General features: G+C 48.0%; 1 protein-coding gene across 1 annotated transcript in view; it reads left to right on the forward strand.

Annotated features, from left to right (window-relative positions):
- ZMAT4 (zinc finger matrin-type 4) overlaps positions 1 to 21830 on the forward strand; it is a 52174-nt gene that overhangs the window by 12002 nt on the left and 18342 nt on the right. Inside the window, exons 2-4 of the mRNA XM_084221703.1 lie at positions 4119 to 4220; positions 15213 to 15302; positions 21057 to 21213. Of these exons, the coding sequence (XP_084077829.1) occupies positions 4119 to 4220; positions 15213 to 15302; positions 21057 to 21213 (349 nt within the window). The remainder of the gene's footprint in view (positions 1 to 4118; positions 4221 to 15212; positions 15303 to 21056; positions 21214 to 21830) is intronic.

Here is a 21830-nt window from a genome sequence, read left to right on the forward strand (position 1 = left end):
ACTGCATGTTTGTCACCATCACATTTTCTGAAAAATCCCCTTGCCCAGGATGCTTCTCCTGGGAAGCTGAGAAGCCTCACAGAAGAAGGAAAACAATAATTATCTGATTTGCTTCTCCTGTGTTTTGCTGCTTTGGAATGTGGTTGGAGATTGTTTGTCCAACAGGTGCATGTTTGATTGGTTTCTGTGAATTGTTTTTACATAATGACCAATCACAGACTGTTGTGTTGAGGCTCTGGAGAGAGTCACGAGTTTTTATTGTTCATTCTTTGTAGTCTTCTGTCTGTATCTTTTCTCTGTTTTTTATTATAGTTTAGTACAGCATTCTTTAATATAATAGAGAACATAAAATAATAAATTAGCCTTCTAAAAATGTGGAGTCAATTCTCAATTTCTCCTCCATCTGGGGGACCCCAAAAATACCACACATGTTCATGCATTCATTTCACTGTGTTAGCTGGACATTCTTTGGCAGCTGCTGAGGAGGGCAAGAGACTTTTGCTCCTCTGTTCCATTTCTGTGGGACAGAATTGTATTTTTTGAGACCCCTGTCAAAGGGAAGAATGAATGAATCTCACTCCATGTTCTTAGAAGGCTAATTTGTTATTTTATGATATTATATTATATAAAAGAATGCTGTACTAAAACTATACTAAAGAATAGAGAAATGATACAGAAAGAAGGCTAGAATTTAATAATGAAAAACTCATGACTCTCTCTCCAGAGCCCTGACACAGCTGTCTGTGATTGGTCATTAAGTCAGAACAATTCACATGAAACCAATCAAACATGCACCTGTTGGTAAACAATGTCCAAACATTCCAAAGCAGCAAAACACAGGAGAAGCAAATGAGATAATTATTGTTTTCCTTTTTCTCTGAGGCTTCTCAGCTTCTCAGGAGAAAAATCCTGGGCAAGGGGATCTTTCAGAAATTAGATGGTGACAGGTAATTGTCCATTTTCTCAAGTCAAGGACTGGTGCTTGAATTTAAACTTGTTCTGGGGCTGTCTTGGTTTCAGTGGCAGCTTTGCAAGGGTAATTTCTATAAATGGGTACTGGTAGTGGATTGCTTGTGTGGAAATCTTCCTTGCTAAGGTGAATCTATTATTTTTTGTTAAAATTTAATTTTGTCTAGAGCAGTTATTGTTACCAGAGCTTTCTAATTATTTTAAGTAGCCAAGCTTACCTGTGCTTGAATCCTCATAGCAGTTTAGTCTAATATATTCATGCAAAAGCATGAAGGAGGTATTGCTTCCATTTGTTCTTTTGTTCTTCCTAATCCCCATCCCTCTCTACCCTTGCTGTGCTTTTCATCACCATGAAAAAGCAATGCCTGGAAAAAGCAGCAGTGAAACCCTGTGCCAGCATCCCAGTTCCATTTCTGTGCCTGGCCAAGGGGACCCTGCTTTGGCAGTGCTGGCCTTGCTGTGCTTCCTGGGGGCACAGGGAGCTTTTGGGTGAGCAGGAGCTGCTGCTGCTCACCTGGGCATGCAAGCAAAGAGGGCTGGAGGGAGAGAAGGGTTCCTCTCATCCTTCTGCTGGGGGTTCCATGGGAGTGTGGCGCTTTGGGATCCCAGGAGCTGCCTGGGGAGGTCAAAGCAATGCAGTGCCAGGCTGTCCTCTGCAGCTGTGCCTCACCCAGGTGCTCAAGTGATGCAGGTTCTGCTGGTGGGCACACCAGGATTTGGGAGTGGGAGCTTCTGTCACGTGTAACTGTGCTCTGGGTGTGTTATGTGAGGGTCTCCCATTCCATTTTATTAGGTAACTTGAATATTTGCGCGTGAATCGTGGTGCACAGCAGTCACATCAGCAGCAGAACCACCGTGTTCTCCTGGTGCTGAACGTGTGATGTGAGGGGAACACATCCCACACCTGTGTCAGAACTTGCTGCTTAGAGAAAATGTCTGAGATCCCATTCCTGGATAAGCCTGTTCAGCCCCTGCTGCTCTAAAGGAGGACAGAGGATTCCATTTGAGAAAAATAGACTTTGGCTCTGTTATCAGAGCCCAGAGTGCTGAACTAATGCTGAGAGGCTTTTGATTTACTCTGATTTTTGCAATGAGGGTTTGTACTAGCATTGCAGGCTGCATGCAAATGAAGGTGGTGTTACCTGTCTCTGCCTTGGTTGCTGGATTGAGGTTTAATGAGATTCTTTGGTTTGCTTTGTGTCAATCTGTTGGAGTTAAGTGAGATTTCTTCCTCCCACTTTGTTTTGCCTTTGATGCAATTTTGCAACACTTCTTGTATTCCTAAAAGGGTCTTTTGGTGTCTTTGAAAGTTTCTCAATGCAACATCTCTCTGGACAGAGTAAATGAGGATTAAAACCAGGCAGATAGCAAGAGAAAACAAGCAAATGTCTTTGCAGAATCAAACAAAGAGCAAGCACAGCAGCAAGGAGCTCTGAGATCAGTTTTTTTGTCTGGCAGACCTTTTCCTGGAGCTCAGGATGGGCTGGTCTCTCCAGGCTGGCAGAGTCTGTCAGCTCAGCTGTTTATTTTGATAAAATATGCAGGGCCCCCAATAGCTGTGGGTGGCAGGACACAGAGGTTTGGCATCAGCACCTCCAGCCTGGCAGTGACCGGCCCTTCTGCACCTGGCTTTGTCTGCTCGTGAGATCTCATCACCTCTTCATTTCCATCTTATTTTTCTTCCCAGTCAGTGGAATGAGCTCTGTAAAACCTGTATTATCAGTCTTCATTGTGCTCAGGTTTGTTATGATTGTGAATTAATAGATTTTATCTTGGCATTTATGAGAAGGCACCAGCCTCTCTTTTCCCTCTTACTTTGCATAGGGGTTGGTTTTAAATATTCTCTCTCTGTAGCTGCTTCTGTTGCTTTCTGGCTCTGCTTGGGTTGAGTCTGTTTTAAGCCTGAACCTTCCTGATCCACCCCTTGATTGTGAGTTCAGATCTGTGTACCTGCAGTGGCACAAGGAGGAGGTTATGAGCAGGAGCGATGTGTTCCTGTGAACCAGAGCACTCAGCAAGCTGGTTTGAAAGGTGCAAGTGTCCTCGTGGAAAGTTCTGGGGAACACATAAATATTTAAACAGCTGCTGGAGAACAGCACAGCCCAGTAAATCATCCAAACAATTCTCTTCCACATCTAAATTGAGAAGTACAACAGAGTGCTCTTCCAGCTTAAAACCACCTTCCTCCAGGTTGTGATGCTGTTTGCCTCCTCCATAAAAGCCTTTATGAGCTCTTTTACTGTTGTATAACAAATGGTCAAGCGTGTTTGGAGCCATGAGGGATCTGTGTCAGAGCTGCTTCTGTGCATGGTGTTCCTAGACAGGAAAGGTGATGAGGAGCAGCCCTTCCCCAGTGGGTGTCAGAGCAGGACAGCCCTGCTGTGGCACTCAGAGCATGGCTGTGCCGTGGGCACACCTGGCCCTGGTGTCTCCCTCTGCAGCAGCTCTGCTCTGGTCCCTGGGAACTGCCTGGGGTGAGGAATGAGCACTTGACGTGGGTTAAAACCATGGTGCATAAACCTGGGGGCTCTAAATGGGAGGGACTGGGGATGGTGGGGGGACTGTTGTATTTGCAGGGTCCCTCGTGGCAGGGAGGAGTGATGAATGTGACTCCATGTTTTTAGAAGGCTAATTTATTATTTTATGATCTATATTGTATTAAAGAATACTATACTATACTATACTATACTATACTATACTATACTAAAGAATACAGAAAGGATACAGACAGAAGGCTAAAAAGATGATAATAATAAAAACTCGTGACTCTTTCCAGAGCCTCAACACAGCTTGGCACGGATTGGCCAATAAGTCAAAACAATTCACATGAAATCAATGAAACAATCTCCAACCACATTCCAAAACAGCAAAACACAGGAGAAGCAAATGAGATAATTATTGTTTTCCTTTTTCTCTGAGGCTTCTCAGGAGCAAAATCCTGGGCAAAGGGATTTTTCCAGCAAATCTGACTGTGAGAGGGGACCTGTCAGTGTGTCACATTTCCACCTGTACAACACTGGTTCCACTCCCTCACGGTGACAAGAACTGCTTGCCTCGAGTGCTGCCTTGGCTCTATAGGAGCCTTGCCAGACACATCTGCCTGCTTTCTGTGACTGATTGTGCTCCTTGTCTCTCTCTGTCATGCACAGATGAAATCCTCTGACATCGACCAAGAATTGTTCACTGAAAGTTACTGCAAGGTGTGCAGCGCTCAGCTGATCTCCGAGTCCCAGCGCGTGGCCCATTACGAGGTAGGATGCTCTTGGTTTGCAGTTCTGCTTGGAACACTCAGCATTTGTAGAACTGTTTTTATTTACTGTTTTTACTGTTTTTACACTTCACTCTGTCAGTGATGTCACTGCAGCGGTGTCTGCTGCGTGTCTGGCTTTTTTTTTTTTTGCTTCTGTTTTTGCCAAGTCAGCCTGCAATTTGATCAGGGCTGAAGGAAACACAGTTAGCAAGGAGAGCAATTAAGAGTGCAGCAAAACAAGCTCAGGTTGTATTAAATGTGCTGCACTGTGGTTTGGTGAGTAGGAATCACTGATTGTGCAGAGAGTAGATTAGAATTTGTGAATGTATTTAAGCACTTAAGAGGTAGTGAGCAATGAATAATTAGAAAGGATGGATTATTAGAGACATGTTAGAACAGCAATTAACAGCACTGCATATCTTCAAAACAAACTTAAATACATTCCTATTAAACAGGGAGGAAATTATGGAGGGATATGATGCTGTAAAATCCTTCAGGGAAGGAAACCCTCTGCCTTGGATGTAGATCCTGCCAGGGTGAGGGGCTTTTGAACAGAGATGCAGAGGAGGTGCAGGGTCCCTGTGTGGTGGCTGTGCACAAGGGACTGTCCTCCCCTGGGGGCATGTGAGATGCTCCAGCATCTGGAGGACTCCAGAAGTGATGCATGTCTGCATTATCTATAAAACATAGTTTGTATCTAGAGAATAAACAGTATTAACTCTGTATATTCATAATATGTAAAATAGAGATAATACAGATATTTGGATAATATGGAATAATTTGGTTTCATTTTGGTGGTCATGGAGGTCTTTTGTGATTTTCTGTGGGATTTCTGCACTCAGGGGAGGTGTGCTTTGCTTCTGGTTTTGGTTACGTAGGGACTCCCAGTGTCTGCAGAGTTCCAACAGATGCAGAGTTTGTGCCCAGGGACCTGGAAGATGAAGTTACCCCAGGCTTGACTCAAATGTTTTGCAGTTGATATATGAGGGAGACAATTGTGTGGCCAGTGGAGGATGTGCAGGAAGCTTAATGTACATGATCTGAGGATGCAGTTCTGCATTAATTAACAATGGGAACAAGAATGTACGTGTGCTTGTAGGGCACTTTACATGTCTGTTTTGGTGAATTTCTTAGGAGCTCTTCTGTGACTGCTCCTCTGGCTGCCCTCTGTGTGCAGCAGAGATCCCTGGCAACTCTGGGAAGTTGAAGGCTGCAGTTTTAGGGACACCTTCCAGATCTTGATACTGGACACTGTGGATGCCAAATTTTGCCTGCAGGAGGCAGGAGCAGTGCTGCAGAAACAGGAGTGAGCCTCAGGGTGCTCAGCCAAGCTCGTCTCCTCTGCGCCTGTCACTGTAGGGATGAGCTGAATCATTAATTCATAGCAGATGTTTTTGAAATGTGGAAAACAACCCTGTTTTCTGTTGTGTGTTTTAGCGCGAGGTGTTGCGCTCGTTTGTCATCCGCTGTGAAATCCCAGCAGACGCTGGAGACGTTGGGCACAATAATGTCATTCCCAAACCTTGCTGCTGGCTTACATAACACAGAGCTGAGCCTTGGAGGGAGGGAGCTGTAAAGACTCCCTGGGATCCCCTCTGGTGGCCCAGAGGCTGGGAGTGCCTCTGCCCTGTGGCTGTGCCGCGCTTTGCTGCTCTCAGTGTCCCCTTGGGGCGGCTGTTCTGGTCACCACTCCCAAGTGTGATGTTCATTCTCGTGGTGACCTTCTGGCAGCCTGGTTCCAGAGGCTGAAAACCTGCCCTGAGGTTTTCCAGTGAGCTGGAGTTGGGGGCTCCATCCTGCCTGAGACTGCCAGCCCTTGCTGCAGGCCGTTAGTGAATATCAGGAGTGTAAAATTCACTGTTTCTTTCTAATTATAAAGTAGCTGGTCACAATTTTCACACCTTTCTCTTTTTTCTTCTTTCTTTTAGAAAGTGCGGTATAGTTAAAAACTGATTATTTTCGTAGGGGAAATAACAACTTCAGAAGACTGAACTTTCTGCAGATCCTTTCCCTGGACCCTTGGTGGTGGTGCAGCCAGGGATGCTGAGTGCTAGGGCCCTGTCTGGGTTTGTTTTGGTCAGCAGTGCCCTTATCCTTCCTGAGAGAGCCTGGAGAGAAAGGGAATTGATCCACTGCCTCACTAGCGCAGTCAAGTGAGCTCTGCAGCCCTTGTGCCAGGGACTGGAATCTTGGCTCTCTGTGCATGCAAAATAAGACATTTCTCTGTAAGAAAATAGAGGGAAGCAGCCTATGAAAGGGGGACGTTTTTATCTTGCCAAACAGGAATAGTCAGTTCCAATCGCTGTCTCATCTCCTTCTCCAAATCACCAACCAATAACTTTTCCTCTGTGCTACTTTGCCAGGAATAAAACATGATTTTATGTCAGTCACGCAGTATTAAGTGATATTATTTCCAAGGGCAAGTGTAGTGGAAAAATGACAAAAGGATCAGAGTGTTTGCAGCACTTCGTGCTTCCAGCTTGACATACAGCAAATACTGCCTTTATTACATGTGCTTCATGCAACTGTGTTTCTGGCTTTGTCTGCTGTGTCTGATGCACCCTGGCTCTCCTTCCCATGCTGGTGAAAGTGCCAAGTCCTGCCCTCCTCTGGAGGGTTCACCCCAGGACAGAGCTGAGCCTTGGGGTATTGATTTGGTTCCCAAATGAAGGAGCCCAGCTCACTCTGAGGTGCTGAGCATCTCCAGGGGCTGGTGCTGGGCAGCCGTGAGTGAGGGATGAGGCAATCCTTCCTGTCGGTGTCCCAGAGAGTGTGCATTTGCATATTTTAATTCTGCATGCAAATTACTGCCTTAATTTGTCCCCTGAAGTATCAGAAAACTCTCTTCCCATTTCTGTTTCTGGAATAAAGCAGCAAAGTACGGATGCCTGAGACAATCCCTGGATGCCAACTATCCCTGAGCTACCCTGGCTCCCCTTTCCTCCTTGGGAGGAACAAAAGGGCACAGGGTGGTTGTTTGGTGAGCAATCCGTGTGCTGCAGGTGTGTGGGGCAGGAGGTGGCCAGACACAGTTTAGGGAGGGTATTTCACACCTGAGGGTATTTCACACCTGAGGGTATTTATTTCACACCTTGTGTTCCACTGTGCTCCAAGGGGTGACAATGTGCAGCGCTTGCTGCAGTGCCATTGAAAGTCTGTGCTGCAGAAATGAGGTTTTTCTTTTCTGTATCTCTGCATCTTTCCTTCCTCTGGAGCCGGAAGCCTCTTTGGCACTGGATTCCCTCTGGATTACCTGTAATTTAATACTTCCTTCCAGCTCTGTCTTTGAGAGAGGTTGTATTAATCACTTTGGTGAGCTGCTCTGTAAATTAAAAAGCTGAAACAAAGAGAGCTACGGTTTCTTAGTTAGCTCTGAGTCCTCATCTCTATGTAGAAGTGCTCACAGCCATTAGGAAGATGTTTCCATTTATTTTCACGTTTCCCCTTGAAAATCCTGCAGGAAAATTACCTCATATACAAAGTTGCTCCCAGATTTCACCCTGAGCTGCACATTCATCACCACATTTGCTCCTCAAGCTGCTGCAATGCTCTTCTCCATTTCCTCCATAATCTTTATTGCTTCAGGTGTTCAGAGGGTGCTTTATTTTTCCATTTAAAATGAAGGAAGATGCCGGGTCTGGAGGAAGAGCAGCCCGTGCGAGTGTCACCGTATGGGATGCGGGAATGATGCTGGAATTCTTGTGGTGGAGCAGCAGGGGAGGGCAGAGCATATTAAAATTCAAATGCAGAAGAAGCTGGGGAGAACAAATCAAGTGCCATGCCCCTTGGCTCCTCTCTGGAGCTGTGCCCTGTGGAATTTCTCACTCTGTCTCCAGAGCAAAGCAGGCGAGCGGTATCGACAGCCTCATCAGTGCTCCTCGTGTGCACGGGCTGGAGTGGTGCTGGGGTTAATCTGCCTCCAGTTGGGCTCTCCTTGGCTGCAAACGTGTAAAGCAATGGCTTGTCTGAAGGAATAATAAACATTGTTTACTATTGGCACATTAGTGCCTTAAGGATCAAGATGTGTGTGCTCGGGAAGGCGACCCTGTGTCTGAAATATTAATGTGCCGCAAGAGTGCATACTCTATTTAACAAAATAAATGCTGTGCTGGAAAGCAAGGAGCTGGAATGTTATGTTTCTGCTCCCAGCTCCCTGTGTGAGATGCTGCAACCATTTCCAGGATGGAGGAGTGGGAAGGATGTGCTTTAGCTGAAGGTAAAGGCTGCACAGGGCTGTTGTGTGTCGGGTTCTGCTGATGTCAGTTATCGTGGAAGGGAACGTGACATTTGCTGGCCATGGTCTCTGTTGTGTGTTGCTGCTCACCTGCCATGTTTTCTTGCTTTGGTGGCAGTGACATGTAAATCCTTCAGGGAATGAAGGAGGAGGGCACACCCTGGCCGTTGTTGCCATGTCCTTCCCCACCACTGCTGGAATCTGCTCTGCTGATCCATGGCTTTTGGTGTCTGCTTTAACATTACTGTTACCCTGCAGATCATGCTGGTGTTGGAGAGAAGAACTTTGGCTGGAGGAGAAAAAGCTAAAGAGGGCATATTTGTGTCACAGAGATGACAAAGGTGCTGCTCTGTTCTTTTTGTGTGCACGTCCAGGCCTGCCATGGATATTCCTTGGCAGTTTGTGTCATGGTGACAGCCCCAGTTCAAGTATGTTGAGGAAAACGTGGCCACCCATTGTGTATGAGGGACAATAGGTGGGTGCCAGGGTTTTAGGGCACAAGGCTCGTGCTTCTCTCTGCATGCAGGGCAGCAGCAGCTGCTGCATCACGGTGGGAGCCAGTGGAGATGGGATGGGACTTTACAAGGCTCTACGTTACTGCTCTGTTGTCAACATTAATGGCTGAGCATTATTTTTAATGCACTCCCAGTGTCAAAATCTATTGCTAAACAGCAGCGACAGCAGAACAGATGAAGCCCTGTGCACAGCTCCCTTCCCAGGTACCTCTGCACAGAGAGGCCTATTGCTGTCTAAAAATAGCTGAAGTTAAAAGGTCCTTCAGAGCAGCAGTAAAACACACTGGGAAAATGGGACCCCAGGGTTAGCAGTGGTGGGGAGGCATAAGGGATGTCACATTAAAGCTGCATGGAATGAAAGCACAGAGAGCTTGCACTGGCCAGCATCCCTGGGAGATGAGTTCCTGCAGCTCTTGCCCTTCCACGGCATTCCCTGCTGATCCCGCTGCACTGGAGGGCACCTCTTTGTTGCAGGTATTCACTCCTGCCTGTCTTCAGTGTTTAAGCTCCCAGCCCGTGTTTGGACCGGGGTTCTGGTGTTGGGAAGCAGTCTGTAGCTCTGTGTGTGTTGTGACAGACCCGCCCCCGTGCGCTCGGGCGCTCCGGAGCGACTGGCACTGACGCGGGGATTGTTCCACACAAATCAAATGGGGATGGAATGGGAACAGCAGCATGGAATGGGGGCAGCTCCTGTGCACAGCAGGCACTGTGCCTGTGTTAACTCTTCTGTTGCCTGCTGGTGCTGGGATGGGGGCTGTACCCACGGTGAAGTCCACCCACGTCTCGAATATCAGTCCCCAAGAGTGACCCAGGATGAGGGACCTGAGCTGCAGGTGAGCAGCAAGAATTTGGCTTGCTGTGTGGAGCCCAGATCAGAAGTGTTACATTTCTCTTCACAGAGAAAAGCAAGGCACAATTCTTCCCAAGGATTTCTGAGATTCACATTCTCTGAACCTCAGAGAAAGGAAAAACAATTCCTATTGCTTGCTGTGCCTGTGTTGTGCCAAAGTAGAATGCAATGTGTTTATCCACAGTGATGGTGTTTGTTTCCTTGGCCTGTCAGGGCCAAGTGTGTGTGTGTCGAGACTGTTGGGACAGTCACGAGATTCTGTGCAGTGTGAGCAGGTGAGTGCTTGGCAGATTCAGTTTAGATGCAATGTATATAGTACAGTATAATAAAGTCATTAATTAGCCTTCTGATATCCATGGAAGTCAGCTGCATCATTCTCTCTCTCCCCTTTGTGGGAGTCACCTTTGATTTATGATATCAGAAGCTCCCAGCCTGCTCACTCTATCCCTGCATCCCCTTTCCCTTGGCATGTGTACAGAATCCTGGGATGGGTTGGGTTGGAAGGGACCTTTAAAGGTCTGGTCCAACCTCTGCCGAGAGCAGGCACACCTTTGGCTCAGTCCAGGGAGGTTCATTGCCTGGAAAAATCCCATAATAGCAATAGGATTAAAGGCAGGTTGCATTAGTGTAGATGTAGATCCACCTGCAGGAGGATTGTGAGGGACTCAGAAGGGACTAGCAGTGGGTTTAGGGAGGAGCAGGTGCCCCAGGTGCTGAGCCCAGCTGCTCCTGCCACGCTGCTCTGGCAACAGCCCCTAAGGAGAGTTATTTCCTCTCCACAGGGTACCCAGCAGTGTGTTGGACAAGAGCTACTTTGACTACAGTCAAAACCAATATAGGAGGCAGCAAAGCTGAAGATCACAGCTGAAATGGTGATTCCTGAGACAGAAAATTCATGTGTAGGATCCCCACTTGGAGCCAGGCTGGCCATCCAGGTGGAATGGTATAAGGAATAAGCAGATATAAGGAAGTGGAGCTAGTGATTGCTTGGCTGAATAGATCCTCAGTAGCTGCTTTAATGTGTAAACAAATCAATGTCCAAAGGAGTAATGTGCCTCTCTTTGCTTTGGAGCGGCCGGTTTGATGGGGATGCAAATTCAGCAGAGCACTCGGGAATTGCAGCCACTTTTCTGTGTGCCCAGGAAGGCCAAAAGCATGAGTGGACACTTTTTAAAAAATTAACTCCTGGAGGAAAAAGGGGAAGTTGATAGAAATGACCATAAATTATAAATGAGGCTTTTCAAAAAATTACAAAGGGAGAAAAAGGACATTGGCATCCAGCAGTGTCTGGAATAACAGCCGGGGAGTTCAGCTCTGCAGCGAACCACAGGGATCTTGACAATGTTTGTTGTGTGGGTAGTAGAGGCAGAAAAGGGAAGGCATTTGCTGAAAATACTTCTCCTGTCTATTTAAAAAACGCAGAGGATGTTGTTATATCATAGAGGAAGGAATAGATTGGTTCCATTCCAGTAGAAATTTGGAAGGTTGTTAGGCAGCGATTACAAATCCCATAGTGATGTAGTTTAGGTCAGCAGGTCCAGTAATTCACAAGTGGGTGCTTGGAGTGTGCTGGCCACGTGCTGTGCACTGGCACTGCTGACCCTGGGGGCATGGGAAAGAGGAGGAAGCTTCCAGGAGGAAGCAAGCACAGGGGCAGGCACCGTGCCAGGGGTCCCAGCTTGGCACAGCATGCTCAGGGAAAGGGCTGCAGGACCGTGGAGCTGGGTTTCTGCACAAGGTTTGGACAAGTGGGCCAGCCAAAATAACTTTCTCTCTTTTGATGAGATTACAAGAGGGCCAATACAGATAATAAAATTGGTATAATCATGTGACTGCGTGGTGCGTGGCAATTTAATTAAGAAACTGCCAGCACACAAAAAAAACCCCAACACAGTGTACACTAAAAGGATTAAAACCCAACCAATGGCCTTCTGAAAAATAGTTTAATGCAGACTAAGAGAAGCTGCAGCCATCTGGGCTCCTTCCTTCATCTCTCACCTGTGTTTGTGCTGCTGCTCCTCAGTGTGGGGGTCCCTGGCCTTTGGCTGCAGGAGAGGAAAGCTAAACTGCCCAAAACCATAAAGCTGCCAGCACAGGAGGGAGCAGGGATTGATGAAGGGATATATGGGGAATAGGGAAATGAGATTATGTGCTAGCACAGCCTGAGGGAAGCTGCAGAGATAGTTGATTTGAGCCTGATGACAGGAGACAGGAAGAGGGCTCTCACAAGCAAAGTGTTTTAGACTGCTGGATCAGCCTGAATCGTGGTAAAGTGGGAGCAGTTCTGGGGCCATGGTGGGGGGACTCCTCTCCCAGACCCCAGAAGAGAAGAATTGTGTGTGTCAATGTAGCCTGGCTGTAATGCCTCAGCTGGCAGCTTCTGGCTGTGAAGGGAGGTGGGTCAGTCCTCCCCAGAGCCACTGGTCCATCTTTAATTTCAGCAGATTTGTCCTTTTCCAGCCATGCAGCCCAATGCCAGGAAGTCTGAATGCACCCTGCTGGTCCTACAGGAGGGAGCTGGCTCCATGCAAGGCCAGGTTGGCTGGGCAGCATGGGGGGCTGGAATTGGATTATCATTAAAGTCCATTCCAACATCAAAAATCCCATCTTTCTGTGAAGTGATTCTTTGCTTGCTCAAGGCATTAATTCAAGTAAGGAAAAATAATTTTAACAACATATTTTGTTCTTGCTCAGGGCGGGAGGAGGGATGAGAAGCCCCTCCATCAGGGGGATCAGGGCTGTACCCCAAACCAGCCCCACTCCAGGTCCTGCCAGCTGCCCCTGCTCCCACAGGGACCTCACTGCCTGCTCCAGGCACAGCGTGCTGCAAAACCCAATTTATGCAAAATCAAATTGCATTTCATAGCACAATTCAGCTCTGCTCTGCCCTTTTATGTTTTAGGGTTGAATTGCCAGAACTTTGCTGTCTCTGCCACGATCTTCTGTACTGGAGTAGATTTGATAGAGATAGAAATGATCCATTTATTTACTTTTATTGATGAGCCTTACAGTAGCAAATGAGCTTGCAATGCAGAACTCTGCAGCAGCTGTGTGAAAACAGACTGAGCTCCCTGCACAGCCAGGGCTGGTTTTCAACCCTGCAGTATTAAACCAGACTTAGAGCCTTTAAAAGGTGCTGTTCCCACCAGAGACAGGAAAGTGAGCATGCCTTTGGCATAACACTTTGTACAGCTGCAATAGAAACATTCAGGGGTGCAGAAACCCAAAGTGAGGGTTTTGGTGCACCCAAAATGAGGTTGTGGTGGCTGTTGGAGCACAAGGCAGCGTGCTCATTCCATGTAAATCCTGTGGATTTACAGATGTGGCGAGGTTTTGTCTTTCCTAGAGCTTGTGGATGCAGTGAGGTGGGTCAGAATCGGAGCTGGAGGTGCCCTAATCCCAGTTCATCCCAGTTTTCTGGCTCCTGTTTGTGGTTCTTCCTCTGCCCCCTCTCCATGTGTCTGGCACTTGCCCTCCTTGTGCCTTGGAGCTGCAGGTTTTCAGCAGGGAGAGGATCACCCGCAGTGCTGTTTGTGAGCAGCACACTAAGAATAATCACTGTGCTCCTGCCGTGCTCCTGCTGGGGTGTTGGGATGATAAATACACATGTAAATGTAGAAAATGCCAGAGATAAAGTGGATGACAAATGGGCTGTGCTTCCTCTGCTCTGCAGAGGGAAGGAGATGCTCACCACATCCACGTGGAGGCCAGGGATGATTTTAAGCTCCACTTTGATGATCATAACATAACCAGGTTGCATAAGGAGCTGTGTAGTTTTAAATTATGCCAAACATAAGTCATTCCTTTACCTTGGCTTTCACAAATCCAAACAATTGCCCCAAGAAAGGTGAGAGGTGTTTTACAGAAGGCTGAAGCTTTGCTGTCTTTCAACTCTGACACCTGGGCACCATTTATGGTCCAGCTGAGAACCATAAAAATGATTCCTCTCGGCATCTTTGCAGCTTCCACACACCCAGCAACCCCTCCCAGATTTTTTTGCCCTCTGAAGAGAGGAGGCTGTGGCTGTGTGAGCGTGGGCATCGTGACGTGCTGGATGAAGCCAGGCGAGGGAAGAGCCTCGTGACTCTGGGGAGGATGACTCGAGGGAGGCTGACTGCTCTGCAGGGTGTCAGCGCAAGGAATCCCACTGAAAAACTCTGGCCACGCTGCCTTTACTGAGGGTTTCACTGGCCCTGTGTGGTGCAAGGCTAAGCATCACTTCAGGCAGGAGGTTGGGAGTGCAGCCAAGCTCCAGGAGCGGTGTTGCACCTCTGTCCTGCGCATTTTAAACATTTTATTTTGTCATTTTCTGATTCCGCAGTCGCTGTCTGGGTTGCTCATCTAATAGCTGGAGCTTTGGGGTTTCCTGCTCTGACCGTGGAAGGTCACATTTGCTAAATGCAGCAGGAAGACGAGCTGGGGACAGATATTTGACATTATTTGTCTTGACTGATTTGCTCTGTGGAAAAAATTATTGCACAGTCACATTTCTGCATGTGAATACAAATATAGCTCCCTGCAAATTTAGCTCCAAGTTTATACCACAGGAAAAAGAATGTTCCAGAACATGCTAATGGTAATTTAATATTTTTAAATTGCAGCTCTGTGATGGGAAATTATAACATTACGGTGCTGTTGTTCTCTGGGGCAGTAGGAAAGGGTGATTCAAAGGAAACATTTACATGGTAACAGCTCCCTGTGTGTCTGCTGCCCATATGCTGGGTGCAGTTATTTTGTGGCTGCAGGCTTTCCCCCCCTGCATCTGGTGGAAGACAAGACCTGATGTAAGTCAGGGTTCTGAAGCTTTATGTCTGTGCTCCTGCTGTAGAAGCTTTAAAATCTTCTCTAAGTCTTGCCAGCCCCAAGGATTTGCTTTGGCTGCTGCTGCTGGGGTCACCAGGGGAGCTCCTGTCTCTTCTGACCTCACCTGCCCGTGAGCTCCAGCTGTGAAACCTGCTCGTGTCTCCCTCATGGAGATGTTTTATCACTCTGGAGGCGTGGGAGTTGTGGGTTTGGTCTGTGTGTGTGCCTCTGGCACTGCAGGGTGCTGTTGTGTAACCCCCAGCTCTCAATCTGCCCCCCATGGAAATGGTCTAGTACCAAACACTGTCCTTCCCTGGCTGTCTGCTCCCTCTGTGTCTTGGAGGACCTACAGGACTTGGAGAGGGGCCATTTCTTCTGCTGGTGGCAGGTTCCATCCCACAGCTCATTCCAGCAGGGTGCAGAGCTCGGTGACAATTCAGAGCAGTGCTGATGCTCCCCACCTGCATCCCTCTGCCTTTCCTCCCCCCGTGGTGGATATCTATGTCAAATCTGTGGGTTGGTGTAGTGAGCACAGCAACAGAGCCTCTTGCTCTTTCTAACTCCAGTTTTGTTTGTTTTTTTGCCTTCCAGAGTCGGAAGCATGCCAGCAAAGTCCGCCTGTACTACATGCTTCACCCCGTGGATGGAGGCTGCCCGGCCAAAAAGCTGCGCTCAGAAAATGTGGGTACAAGCCCAGCCCCTCTTTATCCACCTGCTTTGTGCATCCTTGACTCTGACCTACAACATTCTCTCTCTCACAGCTGATCAGGTGCCCAGAGGTAACATTTAGATTAGCTGAAATGCAAAGTAACTGGAAATAATTTTCAATAAACCGCACAAGAATTATTATGCGCATCAGCAGCGGTAATTGTGTTTTTAGTTATTTCAGTGTTCTTTCATAGGAAAAAATGTGCTGATAGCAAATACTCAGGGCTTGCTCCATTTCTTCCAGACCAGGCTGAGTCTGCTGGTGAGCAGCTGGGGCAGGTGACAGGGGCAATGCTCGTGGGGTGACAGCCACTGGAGTGGCCCTGGGGTCACTTCAGACCCCTCACCCAACTTCCAGCATGTGACACCCCTGTCAAGGGTGAGGGTCACTGGGCAGACAGGAGGATTCACATGTGGAGAGTGTCTGGGAGCAGTGGTGGGTGTGGAGGAACACCTGGAGGCACACCTGGAGGTGCACCTGCCCTGCAGTGCCATGCTAGCAGGAGGTGAAGGGATGCCAGTGGTGCCACTGCAGTGTCAGGGCTGAAAACCTAGGGGGGAGCAAGAGCAGTGTCACCTCCCCAGGGCTCAGGGGGCTCCTTCTCCTGGGAGCTGATGGGCTTTATCCCAAGGCTCCTCACTCACCTTTGCTCTCAGTCTGCAAGTTTAAAGATTGGCCATTGCCTTCCTCAGCTGTGTTCTGATAAACAAAGGAAGGTGAGGAATTGGACCAGCTCAGAGCCATTTGTCAGGCAATAGACAGAAGGAGGCTGAATTTTTAAGAGATGGGTTCATGGGGAATTATTCATTTGACTCCTTCCCAACATTCTGGGGTACATGAGAGCTGCAGTGAGGTTCCCAAACCAGTTCAGAGTGACTGGGGCTGAGTGTTGTTGATATTCGCTGTGATATCTTGTAATTAAAGGGAGAAACACACAAGTTTTGCCCAAGGAATCTGAAAACACATTTACATGGTAATTGAAACCCTGGTGAACTTTTCTGTTGCACACAGAAAATTGAAGCACCAGTGAACTTTTCTGTTGCACACAGAAAATGGAAGCACCAGTGAACTTTTCTGTTGCACACAGGCCAATTGCAGATGCAATCTGCCCCTCCACAGCAGGACCTTGCAGTGATTTTATTGAGTTATTAATGACATTGTGGGCACTACAACAGACAGGTGCCTGCAGATGGGGTTTGAGTACATCTAACAAGGAGCCACATACTGCATGGGCACCTCAGCATGGGATGTGGAGGACAGAAAACCAATCAGACCTCAAATAGTTCAACTTTGACTTATTTCCCACTGCTTTTGTGCAAGGCAGCGTGGAGAAGGGATGTAATTCTGTGTTTTTGCTGATGCTTTTCCCAAGGGCAGCCCTGGTGGGGGTGGATTAACGTGTCCTCATGTTCTAGGTGAATGCTAGGCTAGGCCAGACCTAAATGCTAAAATTATTTGTGTTGTAAAAATATAGCAGGGAAAATCTGCCAACGTTTCCAGCTCAGAGTAGGCCTGTTGCTGATCAGATATTACACAAGCCTTTGCATTTAGAGAGAGCAGAACTATTTAGGATGTCTCTAATGCTGCACAGTGGCATCCCCACCATGTGCAGTGCCCAATCCTAGCAGTGTCACTCAGGCCATGGCACAGTGACTTTAATGAGTGTTAGAAACAATCCGTGAAAACCAATTAAATTTGTGTGGAAGTAGCTGCAGCTAAAAAGGGAATATTAGCCTTTTTTTTTTCATCAAAACTGTTCCATGGCTGAGTGCCATTGGGTTTGTGTTCTGCTGACCACAAAACTGACACCTTGTCCCTCTGCCAGGTGGCAGCAGGAGGGTGAGGTGGCTGCAGCTGTGGGATTGGAAACAGCATTTGCTTCCTGACCTTTCTGTGAGGCCAAGGGAGGGCTTGGCTGCTGTTTGAGGATTGCTAAAAAACTGCATTTCCAAAACATCCCTTAGCCCTTTGGAGTGAGAAGTAGAAGCCTTATACAGGTGGTCTTACCATGGATTACTCAATTGTTGTTCTCTTCATTATTGGTTTGGTTTGGTGTGGAGGAGGGGAAAACCCTCATGTCTTAACCTTCCATGAACTGGTACTTGCTTTTTGCTGGTACCATGACAAAAACAGGCTCCAGAAGAGGAATGATCTGAATTTCCTATGGAGCAGCACAGAAAGCAGCTCTTTACAGCAGCACCTTCCTGCACCAAACACTAATTCAAATTTCAAAGTTGCTTTGCAGCACTTTAATGCTGTGGTTTATACTGCTGTGTTCTAGGGTTTGTATAATCTTTTCTTCTTAGTAAAACTTGGGGAATGAAGACAGCAGATTTATATCTGTGGAATGAAAATCCTTTCTTTTCCTGTGGATTGCTTAAGGAACGGCCTGTGTGAGGATTATGCCTTTTAGCAGCTTGTTAACAGGCAGCCAAATAACTGAGGTTAATTCTGTGGGATATACGAGACTGAAGCTTCTAATATTACAAAAAGCAGCCCTAGAAATGAGGCTGGAGCAGGGGAAGAGTGGGGATGTCAGTGCTGGGAGATGGATGCTGCAACTCCAGGGGTGGGAGCGACAGGATGGTGGGGATGGAGAGGAGAGAGCTCTGAAGCCAGGTCTGGAATTTGGGGTTTATTGCAAAGGGTCTGGGGCAGGGCCCTGCTGGGAGCTGCCAGGCACAGCTCAGAGCAGGACTGAGAGAGGGAGAGAGGTAAAGAGAGAGAAGGCAGGAGAGTGGCAAAGAGGATGAGAGCGAGGTTCCCGTTCCAATCCCATAAATCTCCTTCTGTGCTGAATATTCCAATTCTCACTGACCAATCCAGCCCAAGATACAAACCCTACAGCATTTACACACAGCCCATAAGAATCATTACATTGCCACACTGTGTTCCATTTTAAACCCTAAAATCTCCTCTCTGGGCCCCTTCTGCCCAGCCAGTGGGGTCTGCTCTGCCCCTTGGAGCTGCCTGCAAGCAGAGGGTGTTGTTCCATCCAAAGGGGATCCCCTCCAGCCAGCCACACCATTGTTTCCCAGCTGTTCAGTACCTGAGGGATCTCAGAGCTTGCTTTCATTTTCATCTCACTTATAGTTTCCATATTCTCCAAACCTTTTTTCAGGCAATCACATTTATAAGGCTTTCCTGTTCCATCTTCCCCAACATCCAGGGATGTGTTCTGTTGTGCTCCAGTTTGTTTGAAGCCAGTGGCTTCTGTGCTGCACTCTAGTGAAGGTTTGCCAGGTGGGATGGGCTGGAGGAAGCTGCAGAAGCAGAATGTAGAAATATCCCTTGGCTGGGTCTGGCAGCAGGGGGTTGAGGAGCTGCTGGGGGATTTACAGACCAGAGCTGTCAGTGCCTGTTCACTGTTTCACCCCTGGGAGTGTTTTGTATTTGTGGGGACCCCTGTGGCAGGGAGGAATGATGAATCTGACTCCCTGTTCTCAGAAGGCTGATTTATTACTTTATGATACTATATTATATTAAAGAATACGGAAAGGATACAGACAGAATGCTAAAAAGATAATAATGAAAACTCAGTGACTCTTTCCAGAGCCCTGACACAGCTTGGCACAAAGAGTGAAAACAACTCCCAGCAGAATGCAATGGAACAATCACCTGTGGGTGAACAATCTCCAAACACATTCCACATGAGCACAACACGGGAGAAGCAAATGAGATAAGAATTGTTTTCCTTTTCTCTGAGGCTTCTCAGCTTCCCAGGCAAAAAATCCTGGATGAAGGGATTTTTCAGAGAATGTGAATGGCACAGGAGTGGGCTGTGGTGCAGAATATCCCAGGGAGCAGCCAGCTGCCCCTTGTAGAGCCCTGTGGCCCAGCTGAGCTGTGTGGCTGCACAGCCCTGTCACCGTGTCATTCAGCAGGTGACAAAAGACACCTGGATCAGCTTCCCCTGCCCTCTTGGGTTTCAGGTAAAACAGCCCCTGACAAATGAGAAGGCATAATTACCCTTCAGGGCTGGATCACCTGCAGCACCTCTGGCTCTGTGCAGGGCTTTGCTTGGTGGAGGAGGGAAGGGAAGTGATGCTGCCGAGGGATGATCCAGACCTGGGGAAATTCTTAACACAGCCGAGCCCAAATACCTGGTGTTGGTGTATAAAACTGCTCTAAAAATAAAACCCCTGCAGAGGGGCCCACCAAGGGTTTGGGGACACCCTTGTCCTGCTGGTGGCTGCCACACATGGAGGTACTGGCCCAGAGGTTTGGTGAACCCCAATGAGCTGCACAGCCAGCTGTGGGTCAGGGTAAATGGGACCCTGAGCTCTGCATGAGGTATTGGAGGACTCTTTGAGGGGGCTTTAATTTTTTATTTTTAATTGCAGTCTAGCTGAGAAAGTAGGTTGAAAAGGAAAAATGTCACTGAAGAGCAGCCCTGGCAGAGGAAGAGACCCTGGTGCATTAACACTGAAGTGTATCAGCTTTTCAAACGAGCTCTGTTGGAGGCTCTTTATGTGTTGCCACTGATGATCAATAGATACTGGAAATTTTCTGCTCTGCTCTTAACTTTCAAGTGATTTCCCTTTGAAGGCATAAAATATCTTGAGAGAAAGCTATTTAAAAGAAGTGCAAATTACACTCAGAACAGTACTAATCACCTCTTGAGATTCCTCCCTAAGGTTTGATTTACAGTTATCAACAACAAAAAAGTGATGAAAATCGGTCATTTTTCTAAAAGTGCTTTTTTTGAGGGGGGAAAAATGACCTTCAGTGGTGGGTCAGGTGTCCACTCTGTGTTGGGTTCACCCAAGGTTGGTATTGGATCCTGCTGGAGGCACCTGAGAGATTTCAGACAGTTATTTATTTCTCCCCCTGCAGAGTGGGTTGTGCCCCCCAGCTGTGTCCCCCCAGATGTTTTGGGGTCTCTGTGAGAAGTGCATCAGGAGGAAGCAGCAGTGCTGGGTGGCAGGGACAGGCTGAGGGATGCAGGGATGGGCTGAGGGACACAGGGATGGGCTGAGGGACACAGGGACAGACTGAGGGACAGGCTGAGGGACACAGGGACAGACTGAGGGACACAGGGACGGACTGAGGGACATGGGGATGGACTGAGGGACATGGGGATGGACTGAGGGACACAGGAACAGACTGAGGGACATGGGGACGGCCTGAGGGACACGGGGACAGACTGAGGGACACAGGGACAGACTGAGGGACACAGGGATGGACTGAGGGATACAGGGACAGACTGAGGGACAGGCTGAGGGACACAGGGACAGACTGAGGGACACAGGGACGGACTGAGGGACAGACTGAGGGACACAGGGATGGGCTGAGGGACAGGCTGAGGGACACAGTGACAGACTGAGGGACACAGGGACGGACTGAGGGACACAGGGACAGACTGAGGGATGGGCTGAGGGATACAGGGACGGGCTGATGGACACAGGGACAGACTGAGGGACACCAGGACAGACTAAGGGACAGACTGAGGGACACAGGGGCAGGCTGGGGGACACAGGGACAGGCTGAGGGACACGGGGACAGGCTGGGGGACACGGGGACAGGCTGAGCTCCCAGTGCAGACCAGAGTGGAGGAGCTGGAGGTGTCCCCAGGCTGGACCCGGCTGGGAGAGGCGAGGAAGGGAAAGCCCTTGGCAGCCACGGCCTTGGCATCACCACCTGGATTGCTCCCTCCTGTTCTCTTCTCTCTCTGTGGCTGTGCTCAGACCCCTCTCTGTTTTGTCTGTGTTTTTGTCTCCATGCAGGGCAGTGATGGTGACTCAGTGGATAAGAACAAATGCTGCACACTATGTAACATGTCCTTTACCTCAGCAGTGGTGGCAGAATCGCATTACCAGGGGAAAATCCATGCCAAAAGGTTAAAACTGTTGCTAGGGGAACAACCAGCGCTGAAGGCCACAGGTAGGTGCAGAGGGGCTGGTGCAGAGGGGTGTGGGGGCTCGGCCAAGGGGCTGGCTCGGCAGAAAATGGGAGCAGTGTGGAAAGCTGGGCTGGCAGAAGCAGAAATTCATTTCTATTGCTGTCATAACAACCTTTAAAAACTCCTGATGCTCATTACTGGCTGCTTTGTTTATGTAGATTAGGGGTTTATCAGCTGGGACTGGCCCTGGTGCCAGAGCCCTATCTCCAGCTCCACAGTTCCAGAGTGTTTTCTCAGTGGAGGACAATGTCTCCACTGGGTGCAGATAGCCAAGCCTGGCTTTAATTATCAGCAGTTTAATTATCAGCTCAGCTAATATGTTTAATAAACCCTTGGTGTTACTGTACAGCACAGAGCATCATCTGCTCTTACCACAGAGGGAAAGCCAGGCTTTAAAAACCCTTGGATTGATTGTCTCTTGATTTTTGCCCAGATGGGTTTTGTGCTTTCCTCCACAGTGATTCTAGTAATGCAGCCTATTAACTTTCACATTTAAAAAGTCAAATGTTGAAATTGGACAATTTAACCATCTTATTGTTTGCTTAACCATAAAGTCCCTGAAAACCACTAATAATCTGTGAAAAAAAAAAAATTCCTC

Source organism: Fringilla coelebs (assembly GCF_963513975.1).
Source record: "Fringilla coelebs genome assembly, chromosome: 26".
Lineage (NCBI taxonomy): Eukaryota > Metazoa > Chordata > Aves > Passeriformes > Fringillidae > Fringilla > Fringilla coelebs.